Source organism: Pecten maximus, chromosome 5 (assembly GCF_902652985.1).
Source record: "Pecten maximus chromosome 5, xPecMax1.1, whole genome shotgun sequence".
In the NCBI taxonomy this organism is placed as follows: domain Eukaryota; kingdom Metazoa; phylum Mollusca; class Bivalvia; order Pectinida; family Pectinidae; genus Pecten; species Pecten maximus.
The window spans coordinates 16,907,287-16,932,319 of record NC_047019.1 but is presented as its reverse complement, the minus strand read 5'-3'; the positions used below and the strand labels follow the sequence as shown (position 1 = coordinate 16,932,319).

Genomic DNA, 25,033 nt, shown 5'->3' with positions numbered 1-25,033 from the left:
ATGATATATTTTATACCTACAGATTTACCGTACCTCTTTTACCATAATATACTGACCTACTTATCAAGTTGAAGATTGTCAGATCTGCGAAGGAATAGGTAGGGAGTGACTTAACAAGTTACGAAATATGAAATATTTAAATACAAGACAAGAGATCGCAGAAGGATCTTGGTGACCACTATTGACTTATCTTTGTTAGACTGATCTTTTCTAATCTTTCAATTTTCCTTTTAATACAAAGATTGTTTACAGGGGAAAGCATTACCCTTTATAATGGCAATAACCGTGTACATGTACGTGGGTTGTCTTTTGAATCTGCTTTCCTTTTCTGGTAGGACCTTTTCCTTTATCAGGATTCAAATGGTGCGACAGACTGGACAAGAGGTTTTTGTACCAAATAACAATCACCCTCTTTGGACAGACCTGATGTCGTTTTCAGATGAACAATGGCAAAGACTTCCAGGGTCTCCACTAATATTTACATGTCCATCAAACTTTAGTATATAGAGGTAAATGTAATGTTCCAATACACATAGTGTTGTTATCAAGTGGGCATGTGATATTGTACTATCACCAGACATGACAATAGTTAACAAGATGTAGATGATTTGGGGCAACTTAAACACTGTTGGAGGAGCAGTAATTGTAATCATATACAGTCAAACCTGCTCTAACGACCCCCTGTATATAACGACTGCCTGTATATAAAGACCGTTTTTAAGATTCCCCGTGAGATTTTACTATATAACGACCCTCTGTATAGCGACTACCTGTCTAATGTGACTAACGCCCGGTGATTTCGGAACGGCGGTCGCTAATTTGTTTTCTATAGCGACCGATTTCTGTCAGCCATCTTCTGCTCTCGGCAGTCATCCCTCATAAAATCCCTGGAAAATTCAGACACATCGACCCTGGCCTGATTATACAAACAAAGGACCACCACAACCCTGGCCTGAGTATATAAACAAAAGACCCCTACCACCTGTTAGCCTATAATTACTGTAGCTGCCCTGGCCTGGGGCTCAGTAAGAGAGGAGTCAGGCCACCATGCGTGTCGGTATTATATTACAACTGTGCACAGGTGGCTTCATTTGACACGGTCAGTTAATTTTGTGATTACAACTAGGATACATCACTTCAATAACAAACACTGGTCATATCTGTCAACAAATATATTACATATTTTACAAGGTACCTAATCCAATACAGAACCCCAACACAAACTGCAATTAATATCACCTTTATATTACATAATTATTTCAAATGTTATTAAAGTCATTATGTGACAAATGTTCATGATTCTTTCTGATACAAACACAAAGGTATATATATATATATTTAAAGTATACATTGTGTAGAATGTTCATAATTTACCTTAAAATTAAATTAACACCATGAATCACCACAATGGTACAATGAACATTTTGTACCAACTACATACTTATTTATAATGATACATGAATCATGAAAATATATTCACACTATTAAATGTCTCTCCAGAATCTTGGATTTCTAATTGAAAATAAAATTATAAGTATGCTTACAACACAGGTTCAATGTGACCATTGTATTTTGGAAATTACAAAATTTGATATATTTAATTAGGCAATGTTAAAACTGAGACAATTGTAACAGAGAGGACACAAAATTTAATAGATGATACTAATAGATAGTAAAATTGGGGTCCTGGTATTGGACACCAATGAACATTTAAGTATAAATCATTATATAAATCTGATTAAATAAATTTAAAGTGACGTAGTTACTACAAACTGCAGATGAATCCTAGAGGGCATACAACAATTCATCTCAAGTCAAAATAAGATTTCACTATATATATAAATACAGATTAGCCTGGCTAGCATTGCTCTAATGTTGTATTTTAAGCTAACAGCTTTTCTTTAAATTCAATTTCCTTTTATGGAATGTCTTGCTTGAGATATAAAAACATCTTAACTCAAGCTGATAGACGATAACTAGATTGAAAGAGATCTACTAGATATGGCTTCTAATGAAGAGGAATAAATTTGTCACTAAATATAAAATTGTTATCACAAAACTGTTGCAGAAAAGTAATATATTAAATAGTAAAGTTTGTTCAAGCTGAGCTCCAAATGATCTGATATTTTAGAATGTTACAATTTTAAGACTACAGAATATTCAAACCAATGTGAACTATATAATACATGTATACAGCTGATTAGACCTTGTGATTTATTAAGGTGTTCACACATAGGCCTAGTACAGTGGTTATGACAATATCCACTGTGTTTCTGATCAGTAATTAGTAAAATGGTCAAAAGACAAAAAATACTGCAGCATGTTGCTGCGGTTTGTACATGCATAATGTACAGTCTTGTCTTTGAGCGATACACCAGTCAAAAGTCAGAGTTTAGGTTCAGGCAATTAACTTCCAATAAATTACCTTCATCATTAAATGCACACAAGGATTTTTTCTAGAAATGCTCCACAAGGTTTCAATATCAATGTATATATCCACACATGGATGAAAGGCAGTGTCTGAGGTTTATTGAGGCATGAAACACTAATTATACAAACAAACGGTGGAAGTATGTTATACAGTTACTCAAAGGCACTTTGAAGACAATAAACATTTTTATATCACATTGTCAGATTTATAACCAATCTATATATAGATTCATATTATTTACCTAGGTATCTAGTCATATGTACATATTTGTAATAATTAGTGACATTATAATGCATCAAAGATCAAAGCACTTCTAGCACTGCCAGACAGATAATGGTATATAAAAGACATTAAGAACAACCTAGCTAACTTACATCCTCAACATCAATCAAATGTACACCATAACGTAAACGGAATTCTACATTTTAGCGATTGTATGGTTTGGTAATCGTGTACTTTTTGTATTGATTGTGTCATCTTGCTCGATATAAATTTACAATATTAATACTCTTGTTCAAGGATGAGAATAAAATTCAGATGAGACTCCTTTTAGAATATCTTAAGAATAAAAATATCCTGATACAAACAAGTAGCTATAAACGAGCTTTTAGTGCTAACTACTTCCTTACAGTCACATGTGATGTACAGTTGTTTTCTTTCTCTCTCTTCATGATGATAATGCTTCCAAATACAAGAATTAAGACCATAGGAAGTTTTGCATGATACAGTTAACTATAATACTATATGGATATGATTAACTGAATATCCGATTAAGAACTTTAAGAATTTTAATCCTTTGATGATGATATCAAAAAGGTATGTCTTGTTGAATCTACTGATGTCCAAATTTACTGCTGCAACCTTTTCCTGAATTCTGTTTCCAATTTGACGGAATCAGCTGCAAATTTCCGGATACCTTCAGCAAGTTTTTCTGTTGCCATGGCATCCTCATTCATTTCAAAACGGAAAATGTTTTCGTTCACTTCTACCTTCTCAATGTCTTCTAATTTTGCTGTGAAAGTAGAAGGAATCATCAAAAACAATAACACACATTTTAACATGAACTGACGGAATACAATTTTATAATTGTAAACTTGAATATGGATCAAGGTCACTTCTTTTTCATATTCCTTGCCAGGCATAATCCAGAAACTTAACACAAAAGTTTTATGAATCTGGGCATTTTGATTAATCAGAAATTATTTTCTAATTATAGTCACAAGGGAGAAAACAACATCATAAGAGAGATAATTAGTTTCAAGGGAGATAACAAGGTATCATGGGAGATAATAAAAGTACAAACAGTACCTCTTTTTTCTGACAATTGCTGAGCAACCCCATCAGATGAGTCTTTGAGTTTCTGTAGCAAGGAAGGTCTGAAATACAAGGGAAATTAATTCAAGAACCATATTGTAGGTGAACTCTTTTGAGGTCAGATTGGAATATGTCATTTTCATGCTGTTGACACAATAAGATCTGACATTACCAAAGCTAAATGTTGAAGAGAACTAGCTGGAAACTATTTCCAACAGTTATTGAGTGGGAAAAGAAGCTTTTCAAAAAAGAAAAGAAAAAAAAGATGACATTTTTCGTAAACCAAGGGGTCATAACTCTGCTAAATAACGTCCATAAAAATGGTGATCAAACTCAGCTGAGTTATTAAGGCATTTAATGTTGTTATCAAGTTTAAAGAAAATCTAGTAATATTTGTTGCAGTTATTGCACTGATATTTCCGAAAATTACATTTTTCTTTGATCAAGTGGTCATTACTCCGCCAAATAAATTCTCCGAAAATTTGCAATCGACTTTCACCGAGCCATTTAGGCATTTAATCTTATAACCAAGTTTCAAGAAAATATTATTTGCTGTTGTGGCTCTAATAGTTCTATCACTTTTATATAATTTCATTTTTCTATGCTTGCCTATTTTTTATTGAATTGACAGTTATGTCTATAATGAACAAATGGGAGTGGGAGCATATCCAGAAATTCTAATCATCTGACGAAGGGAAGTTAAAAAAAATTTCAAAGCAGAAAAAAAGTAATAATCATAATGTAAGTAATCCGACTTGTTTTTCTGCATTTCAATAGCATTACATAACACATTTTATTATCATCATTATTAGATTTACTTTAGTATAAAATGCAGTGACATACAAATCATATGTTAATACACTTTTTATAATATAACATATTTGTACATACGAAATGGTAAGTAGATCACAGCCTGCGAGTCCCTTAATCTGGTCAGTGTTACGGAAGGAAGCACCCATCACTACCGTCTTGTAACCAAACTTCTTGTAGTAGTTGTAGATCTTTGTCACACTTTCCACTCCTACAGAAATAAAAATGTTCAAAAGTTTGAAATGCTAGTATTCAAAGTTAACACTGTTCATGTGGGTAATACCTCTGGAGGTGAAGAACTGTATTTTAAGCTTTTTTTTACTTACATGTATAGCCCAATGTGACCAAAGTTGTGGCAGTTAATTATACATCATAACATCATCATGGCACCCGAATAGATAATTTCAGGCCTCAAAAATATTAAAATGATATGGTGGACAGTTTGAACACATATATTTTTCAATAAAAACATAATTTCCAGCTACAGCTAGTGTTGATTTGAACTCTTGGTTGTTTATAACCGACACTATTTTGGATAGTTCAGATTTGTTAACTGAAGAATGTAAAGTAATTTTTTTTTCTGTTTGTTTTTTTGCTAGATTTTCCCTATTAGGCCCTCTTTCTCTTACCCCAAGAATGTTACATCCTTTATTTATAAAACATACAACATTGCAAAATGACTCTCCAGCCCTAATTTCATCCAAATACAAAAAGTCCAATAATAATATTACACAAAGGGCAATAACTCTTTAAGTTACTGTCGCTTGTCCAAGATCTCGTCTATATATGGCTCCAGAACCATACTTATTACCCTACACAGCAGGCACTCACCTCATCTGTCAATACACCTTATGTAAAATCAATTGTATAGCAGGTGTTTTTACTGATGAGGCGAATGCCTGTGGCTGGTCACAGGGAATTGACTCATTCCACTTCCTCAACAGAAATCTAATTTTGTGAACACAAAAAAATTATAATAATCTCACCTGGGTCTTCAAGCATGGAATATGTCTTTTGGTCAGTATTTTTGACATACCAGTCAAAGATACGACCAACAAAAGGGGAGATCAATGTCACGTTTGCTTCCGCGCATGCAACTGCCTGTGAATAAAATATACAATAATCAAATACTGTTCTCAACTATGTAACAGCTTCCTTCTGTATACAATGTACATGACAGGTGTTATCAGGTGCTATAATTGCAAAATGCAAGGAGTTAGGGGGAGATAATTCTTCATTCTCTGTTTATATATATATACATATATATGTATAATATATGGTTCTGTTGCCATGAAATGCTCAGATTGAAGGGAAGTAACCCTTGCTTCCTCTGTAGAGGACTATCACGGACAGACATTGCTTAATTTCTTTCTCTTTCTTCATTGTATATTAAAATATTGATGGTCTGAATATTTTTTTTATTTTAATGAATTTAACCTTATACTGATACAAATCAATTCCTGGATATAAGTCATGAAAAGTTTGTGATTTAAAATTACAACATGTTCCTTATAAACCAATGAAAACTCTTACCTGATGAAAGTTGAACAAAAGGGTCATGTTACAATGAATGCCATGTTGAGATTCCAAAACCCTGTAGACAGAGGATATGTCAACAGTTAAGCATTGAAAGAAGTTGATCAAATGGTCTTTAACACTTGTTTTTATTTTTAAAGTCAATATATAATGAATATTGTTGCCTAGCTCTAATGTAAATGTAAATTACCTATATTTGAGAGTTTCCCAGGACAATTGCCAAATTTTCTAGCAATTTGTGGTTTGATCAATAGGGCTCAATACATCTTCACACAGAGAAATAAGATCTTAAAGCTAACAGTGCAAGTTAAAAAGCATCCAATTGAGATTTAAAAAAAAAAAAATACATGTACAGATTTCCAAAAATCGTTTCCGAGACATCCCCCAATTATGGTAGCGTCGTATCTAATGCCGGGCAGACATCTTTCCTTTTTGTTATGCATGGATACGAACCGCTATAAAAGCGTGTGCGTTCATTGAGACAAGTATCAGTCTATTGATACATGTATGCGCATAGCGACACATCTCTCCATTACGTTCTCAATACACACGCCAATAAGTTTTTGTTCACATTGTACGCAACTTGAACTTGCGGAACTTGAATATGGAATATGAAGAGGTAACTTTTTATATTATTTTACAAAAAAAAGAAAAAAGTATTGACAATACAAAATTTTGGGCCTCAACAAAACATGCACCTAATGAAATGTATAAATAGAGTAAATATGAGTAAATTCCTACCCGAGTCTTTCCAGTGGGATATGCAGCAAGAACAACTTTACAACTGTTACAGATTATATCCATAGTTTCCATCGAAATATTTTCCGTGTCTTCGTATTATTTGTGCATGTGTCATAACGCAATTAAAGCGTGCTAAAACCGCACTACTGCACAACAACAGCCCTAGTGTAGTGTAGACAATAGGAATACATCCAAGGAGTGCTAGTGTAGATATGCGAGTAAAAATCGGAACTCCTCGGACTGTTTACTTATTATGAAAATGGCTGCACCCACGAAAAACATGTGAGAAGATGGATAGAGTATTTGGGATTAATTTGTTATGCATTTTCCAGCGATTATTTGGAGACTTTATTTTCAACAAGATTTGAAAGATAATTGAGAGACACTGACTATCTTTCTGCTCAGGTTACAGGTAAGTGCTTCTGTTTGGTGTCGTTCGCGGATGCAGTTGCATGTCACGTGGGGTACAGATATAGTGTAGGTGATACAGGTGTGTCACCGTGAACACCTGAGGTTAGAGTGAATGCGAGTGTGACGAAGCATGTTCTTTTTATAGCAGCTGCGGCTTGGTTGTATCCACGAATAACAAAAAAGAAAAATGTCTGCCCGTCCTTAGATACGACACTATCATAACTGGGGATTGTCTCGGAAACGATTTTTGGAAATCTGTACATGTAAATTTTTTTTTTAATCTCATTCGGATGCTTTTTAACTTGCACTGTTAGCTTTAATGAAAGTCAAGTGTTAAATAGAATTTACTTAAAATAACTGAATAATCATATTAAAACCTTATAGGGATTAATTGACATAATTAATAAGTTCAATAAATTTCATATTTTATTGGAACAAATTTAAGATTTTATTTTTCACATAATTCATTTTGCAAAAGTTAACTCAAATGAGTCTCCCTAAAAGACCCTTAAAGACCCAATTACTCTATGACATCATATTCATTATTACACGAACACGTATATCTCATACATTCATTAATGACAGCCCTAAAATAAATATCAATCATTACAATTATCATTCATTAATAGACAGTATAACATAAATTTCTCTATTTTGGATTTCAATCCTGTACACAAAGGCTAGAAACCTTATCCCTAGGTCTCTCTTTAGGCCAGGTATATATTTGGATCTTATTTCTAGGCTAAGTCTGGGAACACTATATACATCTGTAGGCAAGTCTGGGATCACTGTATCTAAGGCCGAGTCTGGGATCACTATCTCTAGGTGAGTCTGGGATCTCTATCTCTAGGCCGAGTCTGGGATCACGATCTCTAGGCCAATCTGGGATCACTATCTCTAGGTGAGTCTGGGATCACTATATACATGTATATCTGTAGGCAAGTCTGGGATCACTATATCTAGGCCGAGTCTGGGATCACTATATCTAGGCCGAGTCTGGGATCACTATCTCTAGGCGAATCTTGGATCACTATATCTAGGCCGAGTCTGGGATCACTATATCTAGGCCGAGTCTGGGATCACTTTCTCTAGGTGAGTCTGGGATCTCTATCTCTAGGTGAGTCTGGGATCACTATCTCTAGGTGAGTCTGGGATCACTATCTCTAGGTGATTCTTGGATCACTATCTCTAGGCCGAGTCTGGGATCACTATCTCTAGGTGAGTCTGGGATCACTATCTCTAGGTGAGTCTGGGATCACTATCTCTAGGTGAGTCTGGGATCACTATCTCTAGGCCGAGTCTGGGATCACTATCTCTAGGTGAATCTTGGATCACTCTCTCTAGGTGAGTCTGCAGGGATCAATATCTCTATGCTGGATCTGGGATCACCATCTCTAAGCTGGGTCTGGAATCACTATATCTCTAGGGTGAATATGGAATCACTATATCTCTAGGCCAAGTTTGGGACCATTATAGGCCCAGTTTGGAAAGACTTAAGCTTGTTATTTGAAGACAAGATACTGACCTGGCAGCCTCAACTCCCTCCCAGGTAGAGGAAAGTTTGATGAGAATTCTTTCTTTGCTAATACCTTCTTCCTCGTATAATTCTATCAATTTCAGTGCCTTGGCAATCATGGCATCCTTATCAAATGACATTCTGAAAATAAATTTACATATTGAGTATTATTGACAATTCTATTGTTTATGGAAGTCAAGTTCACATACACTTTTTGTATTGTGTACTGTAACAATAGAAGGTATAGGCCTTTTTATCATGTTCATTATTATAATATTAATCCTAGTTTTGCAAATGATGCCTTTTGACGCTCTTACTTTTAAGTAACCATTTGCATTTTCATTTTCTTGGTTTCCAGTTTGTCCATAAATATGTCAACTTCACAAGGCTATACATTAATATTGACTTGGGTAAGATTTTGAAGAATGATTCATGTTATAAATGGAAACCATTTATGGTGCAAAAATGCAAGATGGAAATTGACAACCATACTGAATTTTTTATTTGAATTGGTTCAAAGCTACATGCAGTAGTATTTCTAGAAAGTTTTATAGTTTTATAGAAATTAATCATTCCTTAATGAAACATATTTTGCCATCTTTGTGTAAAACATTTCTATATTCTAAATGATGACATATATATGACATTTCTCATTCCAATTTCAGATATGGCTGAAAATTAAACAATTTTATCAGCAAAATTTTGTCATTAATATATGTACAGCTGTCAATGTTGCATATCAAATGATATGTATATTATCTAAACAACATGCTGTTTACTGTTTCAGTAATTAATAAGGACACATATAGTTACCTTGCATCAACCTCTGTAGACACTCGGCCAGGAATAATCTTCAGAATTTCACATCCGAATTTGACATAGACATTATCCACTGCGTTGGTTAATTGGTCTTGCACTGATCTAAAAATTAAAAGTTGAACACTCAGACATATGGTGAATATCACACCATGGCATATATATAAATACAGCATATATATAACCTGTGGCTCACTCAGACAAAACATTACCAGGGGAAGATTGATTCAGATTCAGCAATATTACTTGTTCATAAGGAGATAATATACACTGTCAGGACTTCTCACACTTGCAGGGATCAATATACAACTTATTTTTACAGGTCCTTTTAAACTGTACATATATTGCTAAAAGTACCACATAGATAGAAATTAAATTAAGTTTTTCCAGATATTCTGTGAGTGCAGGACCCCGAACCATTTGTTGGTTTATCACATACATTATTAATAATATATGTATATATATATATATATGATAATAATAGCAATATTTTTTGCATTTATAAATATGTTATGTTTTATGTAAAACATAAATTACCCTCCCTGGTCCCTGGCATTACTTATCGCTTCTTCAACAAGACTCTGATAGGCATCCATCTTTGAGGCTGCATAAATGAGGGAAGGGTTTGTAGTGGCATCTGTTGGCTTGTATTTTCCGATAGCTGAAATGAATGATATAAACTTTTTCACTCGTTATATATATATCAAGTTAATAAATATTTGGGACTACAGTTAAACTACAGTATTAGAAATATTTAAGTCAATAGTAAGCAGTCAACTTTTCACTAATGCCAATTACTACCATCATAAATACATCTCGATCAGATTGTAAATTATCTACATGTATTTAGGATCAGTTAGTATATAACTATATATAATTACCAGTAGTTTTATCTTAATGACACATATTACATTTTCAGTCTTGTAATCAAGCAAGTTTACGATACATTTGTTATTATATATTGCCAAATTGATTTGAAATGTAGACTTTTGCAACTCTGCTAATTAATGCTAACTAAAATGCACAGTTTTGAATATGGAATATGCGCGATGGTATACAGTGTATTCAGTGGGAATAATGAAGTTGTTGATCTGACATTTGAAACCATTCCATATTTTACCTGCATATATATATATATATACATAATATGGACAAAACAAATATACCGACATTGTTCGTTGTTTATCTACTAAACTAGTACTTTAGCTTTCCATGCCAATATCATAGAATTTGATTTCTGTATTGAATATATTCGGGAGTGCAATGCAGGGAAATTTAAACTTGACAGGATGTATGTGATCATTTGTTATTTACTTGTGTCTTGATAAAGGGACATATTTACTTGTTGTACTGTCATTAATACTACATGACCAATTATAAATATCTGGAATCTAAGTGTACATAATTATTTAATCATATTATAATTTGAAGATGTGATTAATATCACTAGGGATTAGAAAAGTGGAAATTCGCTCGCCAAAGTGGAAATTCCTACCACTTTTGGCTTAACCTACCAGAGGTTTTTAGTAGTTTCCACTGTATTTTTTATATTTCCGCAAAATGTTTCCTATTACCACTGCTTTAATAGTCTTTCCACGGATTTATCACTCTTACCACTAGCTGTTTATTCTTTCCAGTACAATTTAGTAATTACCACTAATTATATATAATTTGGTTTAATTGGTAAAAGTAGACCGCTAGTAACTATAAATCGTTCATCTGTTTCAGAATACTTGCCGATGGCCTCGTCACGGCTGAGCGCGTTCACCTGTGTGTCAAACGTGCCCCGTGACGATGGCAAGTAAAGGCTTCATACAGTGAACGCGCTGTAAGTTTAGCTGAACCATAGCTCTTGACGACCATGGAATTATTAAATGTATATGAACCAACTGATTTATGGTTGTTTTGTTTTCATTTCCATCCACTATTTTTACAGTTGAAATCAAAATCCTTTGATGATACAGCGCTGCGTTTGCTGCGTACATATCTGACGGTAGGTATCTAGATGTGCTGCTAAGTGAATCAAAATTACCATGTAAAACCATATGACTATCTTCTGAGAGATGTATTTACCGAAATTATTAAAATGTCCCACACAAAGTTGTATTACGGTGTTTGTTTTCACTTCCAACGGAGAGATCTCGACATATGTGTCTGTGTGTTGATAGCAGATCGAGAGCACCAACACTGTTACGTAGGTGTGACACGTGGGAACACACTAAGTTTAGCTGAGCCATAGCTCTTGACGACCATGGAATTATTAAATGTATATGAACCAACTGATTTATGGTTGTTTTGTTTTCATTTCCATCCATTATTTTTTTAGTTGAAATCAAAATCCTTTGATGTGCAGCCGGGGACGTCGTCCCCGATTCAGCGCTGCGTTTGCTGTGGGTACATATCGGTAGGTATCTAGATGTGCTGCTAAGTGAATTAAAATCACCTTGTAAAACCGTATGATTATCTTCTGAGAGATGTTTTTACCGGAATTATTAAAATGTCCCACACAAAGTTTTATTACGGTTTTTGTTTTCACTTACAACGGAGAAATCTCGGCATATGTGTCTGTGTATTGATAGCAGATCGAAAGCACCAAAACTGTTACGTAGGTGTGACACGTGAATCTCGGCCGAGTTGTGTGCGCTAGACTTTATATTTTGCTGAAACTGTAATAGATTCTACTGGATTATTCGATTTTAAACGACAATACATTGTAGATATCATTTTACTGTTTTGCATGACTTCTGCATGTACGGACTATCCGCGTTGTCTTGGATGACCTTTCACCTTCAATAGATGGCGCTGTGATTGGGAACGTTTGTGTGCTTTTTTCTCGAGTTATATTTTGTGAAATAGTGCGGTAGCGCGATATTGTATTGAAATTTGTTTGGTACAACAATCAGACTACTACATTAACGGTATTGTAAAGAATTCCATGATAAAAGTGAACTAAATTCTACGTCCCGGATTGAGGTAAATGTGGTTAGCAGTAACTACAGATTGGTACTTTTATTGTAGGTTAGTCTACATCATCCTGTCGGATACAATGAAGTGTACGGGTAATAGGATTATCTGCGACGGACATGCAATCCAATGATTATTGATAGTTTCTTATTATTATTTTGAATGAAATATGCCACCGGGGAAAAAAAGGTATGGTTGATAATCAGAAGTGTCATAGATTTTACTTCAGGAACTGGAAATTGGATGACGACGGGTCCATAGTTTCATTTTATTTTGGTATGTCCATTATATACAGATCTGAGGGTAAAATATATAAAGCAATGTTACTACAAAAGACCACCGGTTTTATTAATTAATCCAACTCTTATCTGTTAATAATGTTAGAGAGTTGTCAAAAGGTAAATATCTCTACTTGGCTAGCAAAAGACAAAATTGATTAGTGTTGATTATATATCGAACAATTTCCATGTACATGTATGCAACACTCTCCTGTACACCTCAGTATTTGTTTAATGTTATATATCTTGTATACCTGAAGGCCTTGGGGCTTTTGGTAAATAAAAAAACGGGACGGCACCATCCGCATTCATAAAGACAATTGTTTTATAGATCATTCGATTGGGAATTTTAACTGGTCGGATTGGGAAAAATATCCAATTTTACCATGGGAAATGGGGCCAAAATTCTACCCCAAATCGGCCCCCAAAAACATGTTAGTGTGTTACTGTCGTGGGAGGGCGATCAGGGCTAAGAAGATCAACAAGATGTAGTATAGAAATATATTTTGTGCATATTAAAAAAAAAATAAAAGGAGTGAGAGAAAAAAAAATGTGTAAACAGTTTAATTTCTGTTGGTGTATGTGTTGATATGTGTTCCTATGGTTGTCCGTTTACTGCCCCGGGTCTAAGCAACCGGTTACACTGGACAGACAGTAAAGGATGTCACTGTTCCCACGAGGTACAGTATACAGTATTTGTAAGGTTTTGTCGGAAGCTTTGACCGTCCGGGGAGTCTCTATGGTGTGTGCTACTTCATGTATTGTCCAATAGTGTACATACAAAAAAAAAAAAAAAAAAAAAAAATATTCACAAGATGTTATGTCAGATATAGATTAATTTGCAAAAGAAGTTGCCAAAATTCAGGTTTTGTAATAAGTATGCGTTAATAGGTATCAAGATTCTAGTTAAAATATCTTCATTAAGAGAAAAACACTTTCCCTTTCGACTTTTATGCTAAGTTATCGTGTGAATAAAATCAATGGATCCCATTTTGCCACTATTTTCAATCAGGGTACAGTGGACCCGCGATAATCCGGACGCCGATAGTCTGGAAAACTCACAGTCCGGACGGAATAGCACGGGAACGGATTTCCGTAACGTTATTTGTACTCACCAGTCTGGAAATTCGGATTCCGTTTCCGGAACCCTACTTTGGGAATGGAACGTACTTTTCATTAGTAAATTCACCCAGTAATCCGGACGATGCCCGGTTAAGTCAACCGTGTCGACAGCTGTACAGACTATCGCTTGACACTGTGCGTAGTCATAGCGACCGCTGCCAGGTCATAGCCCCGGGTGTTTACCTGTGTGACAATGTTAGCTTCTTTACCGGGTCTTTTATTTCAGGTTTTTAACTTACGTAAGAATCATAAAATCATGGACTGATCGTAAGTAAACTAATGTAAACAAAATCAACAACAACAAAACGAAAAAAAAACACGGACTGATTCGGTGACATTACATCAGAGACGCCATATAGGAAAATATAGAAACGCGTGAACACGTACCTGCAATAAATGCGAATTAGACAACAATAATGTAAGTGCTGAATAAACTTTTGTGAATTAACAAGTGCTACCGAAACCAGGGACATATATAAGTTTCTATTATAACGGGCCATATTAATATAACATGTAACATCTTACTAATATTCTATTATAACGGGCCAAATACAACGAGTATCATCTTACTAATTTCTTACCATAACAGGTTGTTTATAACTTGTAACATTTGATTCTACTATGTTTGCTATGCAACGCCAGTTTTGATTCGTTTAAAACCATGTATTATTTTCAACTAATACAAGCTCGAAAGTCAAGGCTGTAATATTCACCCAATATTGGTAATACGGTTACTTTAGCTGAGTGTGCTAACGGGTTAGTCTCTCAATGACTTTTTATCAGGAAGTGTATGATAGATGTTCTTGATCATGGTACTGTAGTGTCTGTACAAAGACATGCATATTTTATAAAAAAAAAAAAAAAAAAAATTCGTTTGATTTCATCAACCTGAATTCCCTATAGTATAAACGCAATTCTTAACAGAATTCAAGTTAAATTTACGCACAACCTGTATAAGCATATTTTCGGAATTTTTTGAAGTGCACGGAAACCAAACGCGTCAACTCAAAAGTAATTATCGGCGCGTGCCAATTAGAACGCCAGAAATCACAGACACCTGTGGTGTAAGAGACAGGTGTGACGAGCGTAATCTCACACCTGGCAATTGTTTCTCTGAGCATGTTTGTTTATTTATTAAAGTCTGTTGACTTGCGACACACGAATTGAAAGTAAAATTACAAGGATCTCAATCAATTCACGATTATTACACAATTACAAAAAGTCATACACTTTAACCATTGCGAATTCATAGATTATATCTTTCTCAAGCATTTAATCGTCGATAATCCATGAGACCGTGACATGTAAAATAAGGGATAAAATCTGTATAATTATTTAGAAGTGTGTTGGAGGCTTCAACACGGGTTTTCATTCGGGAGAGATTTAGTCTATTGTAGATCATGATCTATACAATATATTACTCTCTGAATGAAGTATCCTTCATGACTAAAAGAGGGTTTTGTATAGAATACAACGCATAAGTTTACTGTATCTTTGTATTTCGTCTTTTCTCACAAACCAGAGTATCCAGAACTGTTGTATTTTTGTGGTATGCTTATTTGAATATTAATTTGCGAATAAAATAGCACATTATTTTATTAAAAGAAATATTGATGCCGTGTTCCTTTTATAGTAACGAGGAAGAAATGGTAAACACATAACTAATATACCTTTATTGGTGATTGACCGATTATTGGGTCGTGTATGGCATCTGTTTGCCCCTGGTATAATACATTATTCTTTGTTACCCAAGCGGTCATTTTGAGAGTCGATTTCACTAAAATCTTCTTTTTTTTGAACGCTCAAACTGATATTGCTGGATTTCGACTTCTTGTCGCAATATTCGCCGAAATCATCAACCTCAAATCTCATGTCCAGATCGTATTCAGACATGCTGTGTTGTTTCTGTTCACACTGTCGTCTATACTGCTGGCCACCATTTCAGTTACTGTTAAACCTGTGGCGTCATAGACTTCAAAATCAGCGTGACTGACCGATACGCTGATTAGCAGTCGACCGACAGCGCTGTAATAAACAAATGAACTAACAACCGAAGGCAATCGTCATTTTAATGGCCACGTGTTTCATTGACAATCATTCATCCTTATGATATCAACCTAGGAGGTTCTTAAAAGTTTTTCTTTCTTTCTCAAATCAATCCACCGCAACTGAAGAACCTACATAAGTTGCGATGTCGTAGCTCAAGACGACGGGTGCATGCTTAGTGCAAGGATATAAGTACTTCAATGTAATTTGGCTATCTAGGATATGAATCATTTGATAAATCTTTCTGCCATTATCGCATCACAATGAATGGTACAATATATTAAAATTGCGAAACGCGCTGATGAATGATCTACACGTGACGTTATGGACACATTTACGTTTCTGGGCATGACGATATGACAACTGATTGTAGTTTTTTTTAATATATGCTGGAGTATTAATCACGTACCCGTCCTTCTAGTACATGTTTTGTTTTAAGTACAGCAATTTAAATATTGCTACAGAATGACAGTTTAGAACAAAAAAATACTGATAAACACATGGGACCAATTCAAATCCGATCACTCAAGCCTTTCCAATAGAAACAATATAGGTCAAATCATCTTACCTTAGTTGGTCACCGAACAATTCTTTGCTTGCAATAATTGATAAAAGTGGGTACCAATGATAATAAGCCTCTTGATTATCCCATTTTGATTGCGGACTCTGTCTTTCGTTGTAATTCATTGTGATTAGACGGTTCTTCTGGAGATCTTTTTTATTAACAGGTGACGGTGGGTCCACGCGAGATTTGTATACTGGTCATAGTATAAGTTGTTGAAATCGACAGGCGTTAAACAAGTGAATACATTTCTACGTCTATGGACCTGGTACAAATGATGGTGTTTACCTTTAAAGTTAAATGAATGTTAATAAAACCAAAAATATCAATTCCAGCGGTATTTACAAATCAGTGTCACTTCAGTTCATTTAATTTCGTAGACCTATCTGCCCACAAGTCGCTACCAGACATCTTGTGAAAACAGAAAGGTAAGAACTCATTGTTATCTTTCGTGGGATGATGAAAATGACTGACGTCGCCATTTTTTTGTACCCTATAATGGTAAGTAATAACATCATGAAATTACTAGAAAAGTTCCGTTGCGTTAATTATAATAGGTCGTTTATGTATACCCTGGTACCAGGGACCTATATATTTAGTATATAGGTCTCTGCTGGTACTGTACATTAAATCCAATGGAGAGATCATTTTTAAACCAATGATAAAATTTAAGACGATGCATTTTGAAAATTAGAAAAAAAAAAAAAATGAAATCCACTAAAGCAGCCGACTATTTTTTAATGGCGGGAACCTTGCAATATAACGTGGACAACAGAATGCATGTGTTTGGATATCTGATTTCCTAGGTATGTCCGATAATTATTAAACCCGTATTCACTTAACAATGTGACGCTTAGTTAAGTATCAGACGACTTTTGACTAATTTGTGTGTAATCAACCCAGTTCTTGTGATCACTGCTTAATACGTAAATTTGTATGTAATTAATAACATGCATCTTTCAATGAGTCGTCGTTTCACGTAACGGTGTTACAAAGCCGATATCCGTGTTTAATTTCCGATCATAAATTTATTACATGTATTTGAGATTAATCAATTATCGTATCACGTAATGTATGATTGTGCATAAATTCTGTAACATTTAGGTCGTAGAGAAAAAGCAATGTACCGTTATAAAAACAAAAGCTACACATTGTAACACAGGTAAACACCCGGGGCTATGACCTGGCAGCGGTCGCTATGACTACGCAGTGTCAAGCGATAGTTTGTACAGCTGTCGACACGGGTGACTTGGCCCGACATTTTTTTCTCCTCGTGGTGAAAACATCGTCCGGATTATTGAGGGAAATTTACTAATGAAAAGTACGTTCCCTTCCCACCGGTGAGTACAAATAACGTTACGGAAATCCGTTCCCGTGCATTTCCGTCCGGGCTGTGAGTTTTCCGGACTATCGGCGTCCGGATTATCGCGGGTCCACTGTAATGTGATTTAAATCGTGTTTTTATTTTTTGACGAGTTTATGGTCACTGGTTACTTCGGTGAATCCAAATTTCAACAATCAAATTATTTTGTCACATGTAAACAGATTGCAATAATACTATCTTTGAAAATATGTCTGTCAACCCACCGTAATAGTTAATTTGGTAGACTTACGAATCTTGGTTCATAACGGACTATCACACGTTTATCAGTTAACTTGATTGACAGCTGACACTTTTATAAGACGAGTCCGTACCCGACCGAGCAAGATACGTGTGTAATAGGACTATAGCAGGGTTATACCAGGGACATAGATATAGAATACTTCTGGAGAAAACTTGCTAAAAACCGACTATACATTATTTGATACACAATTTATTTCAAATATTTAATGAGTGAATGAGGAATGTATTCCGCTTTTTACATAGTTAAAACGCTAAAAGAGAACAAACAAAAACAATAATCGTTTTGTTATTAAAACAAAAAATTTCTTGATAATAACTTATAACCCATCTTGAAAATCGAGTCGCCGCGGGTAAACTTTCAGACGCCTACTTTTACCAAAATCATCACGTGATATAGGACCTATATACACTTTAGGTCCGACACCCATATGATCTACGAAATGACTTAACCCATGGATGTAATGAAGACAAACTATTGTTTTCACTTATTTGACCATCAACGTGCATATATCAGTTAATCACGTGTAATAACAGGTCTCTGGTTTGACGATCCTTCTGAAATGAATTGAGAACAAATATCGTAAGATATCCCATCCTCGCTGTCGCTGGCCGTATTTTTCAAGGACTAAATACCAAGTCCGTGGTTGGAGGCCTAGCAGTCGAATTGCTGTAATCTACAAATATCAAAAAACAAAATCTTGCCTTATAAACGTGACCGTTGTGTAGACTTCCTGAAGTTATTAAACAGCGCCGTCTATTGAAGGTGAAAGATCATCAAAGACAACGCGGATAGTCCGTACATGCAGAAGTCATGCAAAACGGTAAAAACATATCTACAATGTATTGTCGTTTAAAATCGAATAATCCAGTAGAATCTATTACAGTTTCAGCAAAATATAAAGTCTAGCGCACACAACTCGGCCGAGATTCACGTGTCACACCTACGTAACAGTTTTGGTGCTCTCGATCTGCTATCAATACACAGACACATATGTCGAGATTTCTCCGTTGTAAGTGAAAACAAAAACCGTAATAAAACTTTGTGTGGGACATTTAATAATTCCAGTAAATACATCTCTCAGAAGATAGTCATACGGTTTTACAAGGTGATTTTAATTCACTTAGCAGCACATCTAGATACCTACCGATATGTACCCACAGCAAACGCAGCGCGGAATCGGGGACGACGTCCCCGGCTGTACATCAATGGATTTTGATTTCAACTAAAATAATAATGGATGGAAATGAAAACAAAACAGCCATAAATCAGTTGGTTCATGTACATTTAATAATTCCATGGTCGTCAAGAGCTATGGTTCAGCTAAACTTACAGTGTGTTCCCACGTGTCACACCTACGTAACAGTGGTGCTCTCGATCTGCTATCAATACACAGACACATATGTCGAGATCTCTCCGTTGGAAGTGAAAACAAACACCGTAATACAACTTTGTGTGTGACATTTTAATAATTCAGGTAAATACATCTCTCAGAAGATATTCATATGGTTTTACAAGGTGATTTTAATTCACTTAGCAGCACATCTAGATACCTACCGATATGTACCCACAGCAAACGCAGCGCTGAATCGGGGACGACGTCCCCGGCTGTACATCAAAGGATTTTGATTTCAACTGTAAAAATAGTGGATGGAAATGAAAACAAAACAACCATAAATCAGTTGGTTCATATACATTTAATAATTCCATGGTCGTCAAGAGCTATGGTTCAGCTAAACTTACAGCGCGTTCACTGTATGAAGCCTTTACTTGCCATCGTCACGGGGCACGTTTGACACACAGGTGAACGCGCTCAGCCGTGACGAGGCCATCGGCAAGTATTCTGAAACAGATGAACGATTTATAGTTACTAGCGGTCTACTTTTACCAATTAAACCAAATTATATATAATTAGTGGTAATTACTAAATTGTACTGGAAAGAATAAACAGCTAGTGGTAAGAGTGATAAATCCGTGGAAAGACTATTAAAGCAGTGGTAATAGGAAACATTTTGCGGAAATATAAAAAATACAGTGGAAACTACTAAAAACCTCTGGTAGGTTAAGCCAAAAGTGGTAGGAATTTCCACTTTGGCGAGCGAATTTCCACTTTTCTAATCCCTAGTGTATATCAAGTCAATTATTTTACATACAAATTTTGGCCTACAATGTGACATGCATGGGACAGCAAAGGATACAACACATAGAGTATGTAGTGTAGCCAAAAAGACAGATACATGTACAATATAATAATGTGCATAATGAGATCGTATCTTTACAAGTGAAGCACATGTACTCGTATTCTTTACAATACAATTGACAACATAAGTATACGTACTACAATGTACTGGCAAACTGCATAAGACCTTGATCACAGGTCAAGACTAGGTTCAGAAAACTAAATATCTGTATAAACAATACTATATTCTCTGATTGTTATATTCAATTACCAGGTAACTTAACGGAAATTTAAAGGCAAGTTAAAAAATGTTATATTATTAGCTCACAAATGTTTCTGATGATATAACTATAGCGTGCTTCCATCAGTCTTTATTTTTTTTTAAATAATGACTCCACAAAATCGATCATATGTTCCGGGTTATGTAAAATTTTATACTGTAGATCAGAGACATAGATATAGAGTGGGGGTACGTAATTTCGCACACTTTCGGTATGTATTTAAATACATTTCCATCAAATCAATTTCAAATCAAGAAAGAATACCTCACATTGTTAGATGTACAAATGCTTCGTAACATACAAGTGTGCAACCTGATATGCGCACACGTATCACTGCGCATGGGAGCTGTTGTTAACTTGTGTTTATTGCTGGGTTTGAAGACGATCGGGAACGTAATTTCGCACACCCATCTAACTTATTTAATTTTGTTGGTAAAAATAGTTTCCAGTCATCTTGTAGACAAACAACATCCTAAACTAAGATTAAGCCCAATGCCATGATTAAAAAAATCTTTAAAAACAAAATAATGTGAAATTAGAAAGTGTTAATTGAGCGCCATTTTAGCTTTAAATAATGACCGCTCCCTACGGAGGTAATGTAAACAAGGCGGTGAAAATGACGGGGTGTCTACAGGTCAGCGCTGCTATAAGTTATACTTAAGTGGATTTGTATTCAGTTTTGTTTATAATCTGATCAAATAATATTTTCCCTAAATATTTGCAAATTCAAATGCCAATCAACAACTGGGATTATTTTAAATGAAATATTTAATCATCCGGTATCAATTTTATCGGAAGAGAGTCGTATCAATTAAAATTTGTTTTCAAAACGAACTTTATCTGAAAAGATATACTTAAAATGGCAAATGTTCCACTAAAGGTTGGCATTAGTCAACATATAAACAAAAAAGCACAGTCCTCGACCACTTAGAGGAAAAACGCAAAAAATCGTCAGGTGTGCGAATTTACGTACTGTGCGAAATTACGTACCCTTGCTCTATATCTCTGTCAAGTCTGTGTAGATCTACGTTAAATATTGGCCGAAATATATTTTTATCTCGTATCAAAAATAGGGAAATACAATACCTAATTTCACAAAATCAAATACAACTGAATACTTTTATTCGACGGTTCTTTTTTTTCGTTTTCCCCTCAAAAATATAGTATATACATGTACGTATCCCCCATTGTGGGCCCCTTTCCAGCCCGACGAGTTGCCGGTGCCTACCTGAAACTCACTCGTGCCAGTTTAGAGTTATAGTCTATATGCTTACCCTCAAAATCCCCAGTGTCGGCAACCACAACAGTCAAATCTCTGAGCTGGTCCAAAGCTGTTAGAGCTTGACGTTTTGTTTGGGGCTCAGACATTTTGACTTAAAAGAGATAACCAAGCCGCTGCTAGAATGTATATCCTCCTTATGAAGTTGCCGGAAGTTTGTTTTGGAAAGGGTGCTCTGTGACGTAACGGCTTTAGGGAGAAGTCATTATTAATCTAAACGCACGTTTTTTAAAGATATACATGTAAACTTCGATTCATTACCCTAACACATTCACGTACATCTTTGTACGTCCCCCGAACACAATAAAAAATTTTTATACAATATATATGTTCCTGATCTAGAGTCTAATTGACAATTATTTTTTTGATAATAGAATAATCATAAATATAAACTTGCAGTTCAGTATACGCAGTTATCAATGATCCAGGGCAATATGTGGCCGAATGATGAGTGTGGAGCCTTTTTTTGTATGCAAGTTTTTCATTACCAAAGTTGCAGCAATTTCCCGACTTTACCCTTTGACCTTTATGAAGTTATATCACATGTGATATAGACGTCTCTGATGCGACCTAGACATGTAAGATATCCCAAAATATTTAAGACAAAATCGTATCCGCCACATATAGTTTTAAAACTTACACAGTGGCTATACATGCCACAGAACTAAGATAAATTTAATTTGTTAAAAAAGGAAGAAAGGAAAACAGACGTGAAGGTCATGTACAGTAGCTATAGGCTATCCTAATTGAAATTGTAAACCATCTATTGCTTAAGTCAATACCTGTCACAACGTTAACTTGATCTGAAACAGCAACTATACCAACTATAGCTGCACCTGGTTGTGACAAAATATTTAAACATGTTCTGTAGTAATTTAAGTATAGTTACAAACGACAGAATACAATATAATTAATTGATTTTAAGGGATTTCGGAAAAACTTCAAGTGATATAATGATATTATTTTTTATGTTAATTTATTTTTTAACTTCTACAGTTTATTATTTTAGCGAGTTTAAAGGAAGTTGAGAGATAGATCAGATATGTCGTTCACTTGAAAAACTATCCCGACCTAGAAAGACAAGCTTTATAGCCAAAGAATCAGCAATAACATGGGGAGAGAGTGTATGTTATGAATTCGAAGACGTATTGAATAATACCCTGAACGATCCCTTTCCCAACTCGGAATTCACTCTATCGCGCCTCGGTCGTCGATGGTGGTGTCACTCATACATGTAGTTATTTGGTTGGTTTTCATTCTGTCGTCCCACAGAGTAATATAACGACGATCTCCTTTAGTCGCTATGAAATAATGATAATCTTTGTCCTGTCACCACTCACGGAGAGGGTGGTGTATCGTCCGCCAGACAACACGTGTAAGGGGGGGGGGGGGGGGGGGGGGGGGGGGGGGGAGAGAGCGGAGCGAAGATGATCTTATTTCGCTCAGCGGAAAAAATGCGCTCCGAGGGCTGACATAACGAAGAATATCGCTATTTCGCAGCGATGTACCGTAGAACGACAGGGTGAAGAATATCTATATTGTTTGACTGCCAAAAAACGACAGAACGAAGATTATCGTTGGTCTAAGTATATTAACTAAAATATGTCGTGGTTTTGCAGTCGGAAGCAACATGATCGATAAGCGGGACGTTTGTTTGGTTATTTGGCGTAAGATTTTAACTATTAGTATTATTTCGTTATGTCATTGTGAAAGGGTGATTTATAACAGACGAAATAACGACATGACGCATATCAGCCATTATTTGCATTTAAACGAGCATTACTAATCAAACCAAAATATTTTACCTTTCTTTTTCAAATGCCGTTTAACTTGTTTACAATAATAGTGTTTGTTCTATTAATCCATAATTTTGGAGCTAATTTTACAACAAAAGAAAGAAAACGAATTTTCTAGGAGATTTGTCAACACCTATATGTACCCGCAGTATACAGGGATACTTACCAGTTAAGGTACCTACAAATACACTTTTGTATATGGTTCAACAAGCATGTACCTTGTGCCATCAGGCTACTCATACACATGTAAAACTGAAGGAGGCTATATATATGTATGTGTTTCGTTTTTAGGTCGTACAGCTATTGAAATTACAACTATCGGGTAATTTTACACTGGTAAATGTATGTGCAGTCATGCGACATTGTCATATAATAGATTTTAGTAAATACCTACAACCAACTGTAAAGTTACAAAATTTAGTTAGAAAATATAACTGAGGAAATTCCTATTGAAGTTTTACCGTGAATCTATGTTAAATACTCTTAATCAAATCTTCAACCCGGATCCTGTTTGGAGCATTGAGATCATATGTTTTAACAATTAAGTTTCAATTCTAACGCAAATATTTCTAAAATGTTTAAAGATTAAAGATACTTAGAGATATTTTGCATCGTTATATGTTTTCACTGAATACAAAATAAGAATTCAATAATTCTGAATAATTAAGAAGACCACCCACGTTTTTCGGATTACACGAGCAGGTTTGCATGTGTACAGCCTCCGCACCAGTGATGCAGACAGCCATTGGCCGCATTGCAGTAAACATACCTTCAAAGTCGCCCGTGTCTGCCACAATAGTGGTGAAGCCCTTCATTTGTTCCAACACATTAGCCATTTTGGAAATATTTAGCGACTATGACAGCTGTTATGAATCTTAGAAATGTCGATATGTCACAGGATTTCCGACGTTTACTTAGGAAGATTCTTCAGTCAATATACCGGCCCGGTACATGCGCAGACGATACACAGCCACCGGTACACAACATTATAGCGTCGTTCAATTTGTTATGATGACTATGCATATATATCTCCGAGATATAAGTAACACATTAGGTGTTTGATATCTGAAGATAAAAAAAAGTTAATTTGTTAACTGTAAAGTCAGTGACTTGGGCATTTCTTCTTATTTTTCATATGAGTCATTAAACAAGAAATCTTTCAAAATAGAACAAAGTGCTTGAATTGACGTTACTAAAGATGGATATCTTATTTGACGATAACTTGACACACCATCGGCAGTATTTAAGGCCATCTAACACGAAAAATAAACACAGGATACCCAGGATACCCCTAACACATGACCTTAGTCTATTTCTCTAAAGGTCATG

At 35.2% G+C, this 25,033-nt stretch overlaps 1 protein-coding gene across 2 annotated transcripts; it reads right to left on the bottom strand.

The window, feature by feature from the left end:
* Positions 1-1,224: 1,224 nt before the first annotated feature.
* LOC117327337 (transaldolase-like) lies at positions 1,225-24,664 on the bottom strand. 2 transcript variants are annotated; one of them, XM_033884269.1, is made up of 9 exons: positions 24,474-24,664; positions 10,113-10,236; positions 9,573-9,680; positions 8,769-8,900; positions 6,089-6,149; positions 5,542-5,656; positions 4,637-4,766; positions 3,740-3,807; positions 1,225-3,443 (listed from the first exon to the last, which is right to left on the bottom strand). In XM_033884269.1, exons 1-9 carry the CDS (start codon positions 24,538-24,540, stop codon positions 3,280-3,282), a joined length of 969 nt encoding a protein of 322 aa, XP_033740160.1. In that variant the 5' UTR covers positions 24,541-24,664; the 3' UTR covers positions 1,225-3,279. The 2 variants fall into 2 exon arrangements, with proteins under 2 accessions (XP_033740160.1, XP_033740159.1); XM_033884268.1 differs by lacking the exon at positions 24,474-24,664 and adding an exon at positions 21,904-22,088.
* Positions 24,665-25,033: the final 369 nt, after the last annotated feature.

Bases quoted from the DNA above. Each gene is read 5' to 3' on its own strand.
- LOC117327337 (XM_033884268.1), bottom strand. From the start codon at position 21,997: ATGTCTGAGCCCCAAACAAAACGTCAAGCTCTAACAGCTTTGGACCAG. The intron at 8,901-9,572 runs GTAACTATATGT...ATTTATTTTCAG, and splicing joins TCTACAGAGGTTGATGCAAG to AATGTCATTTGATAAGGATG. The intron at 3,444-3,739 runs GTACTGTTTGTA...CTACTTTCACAG, and splicing joins GCAATTGTCAGAAAAAAGAG to CAAAATTAGAAGACATTGAG.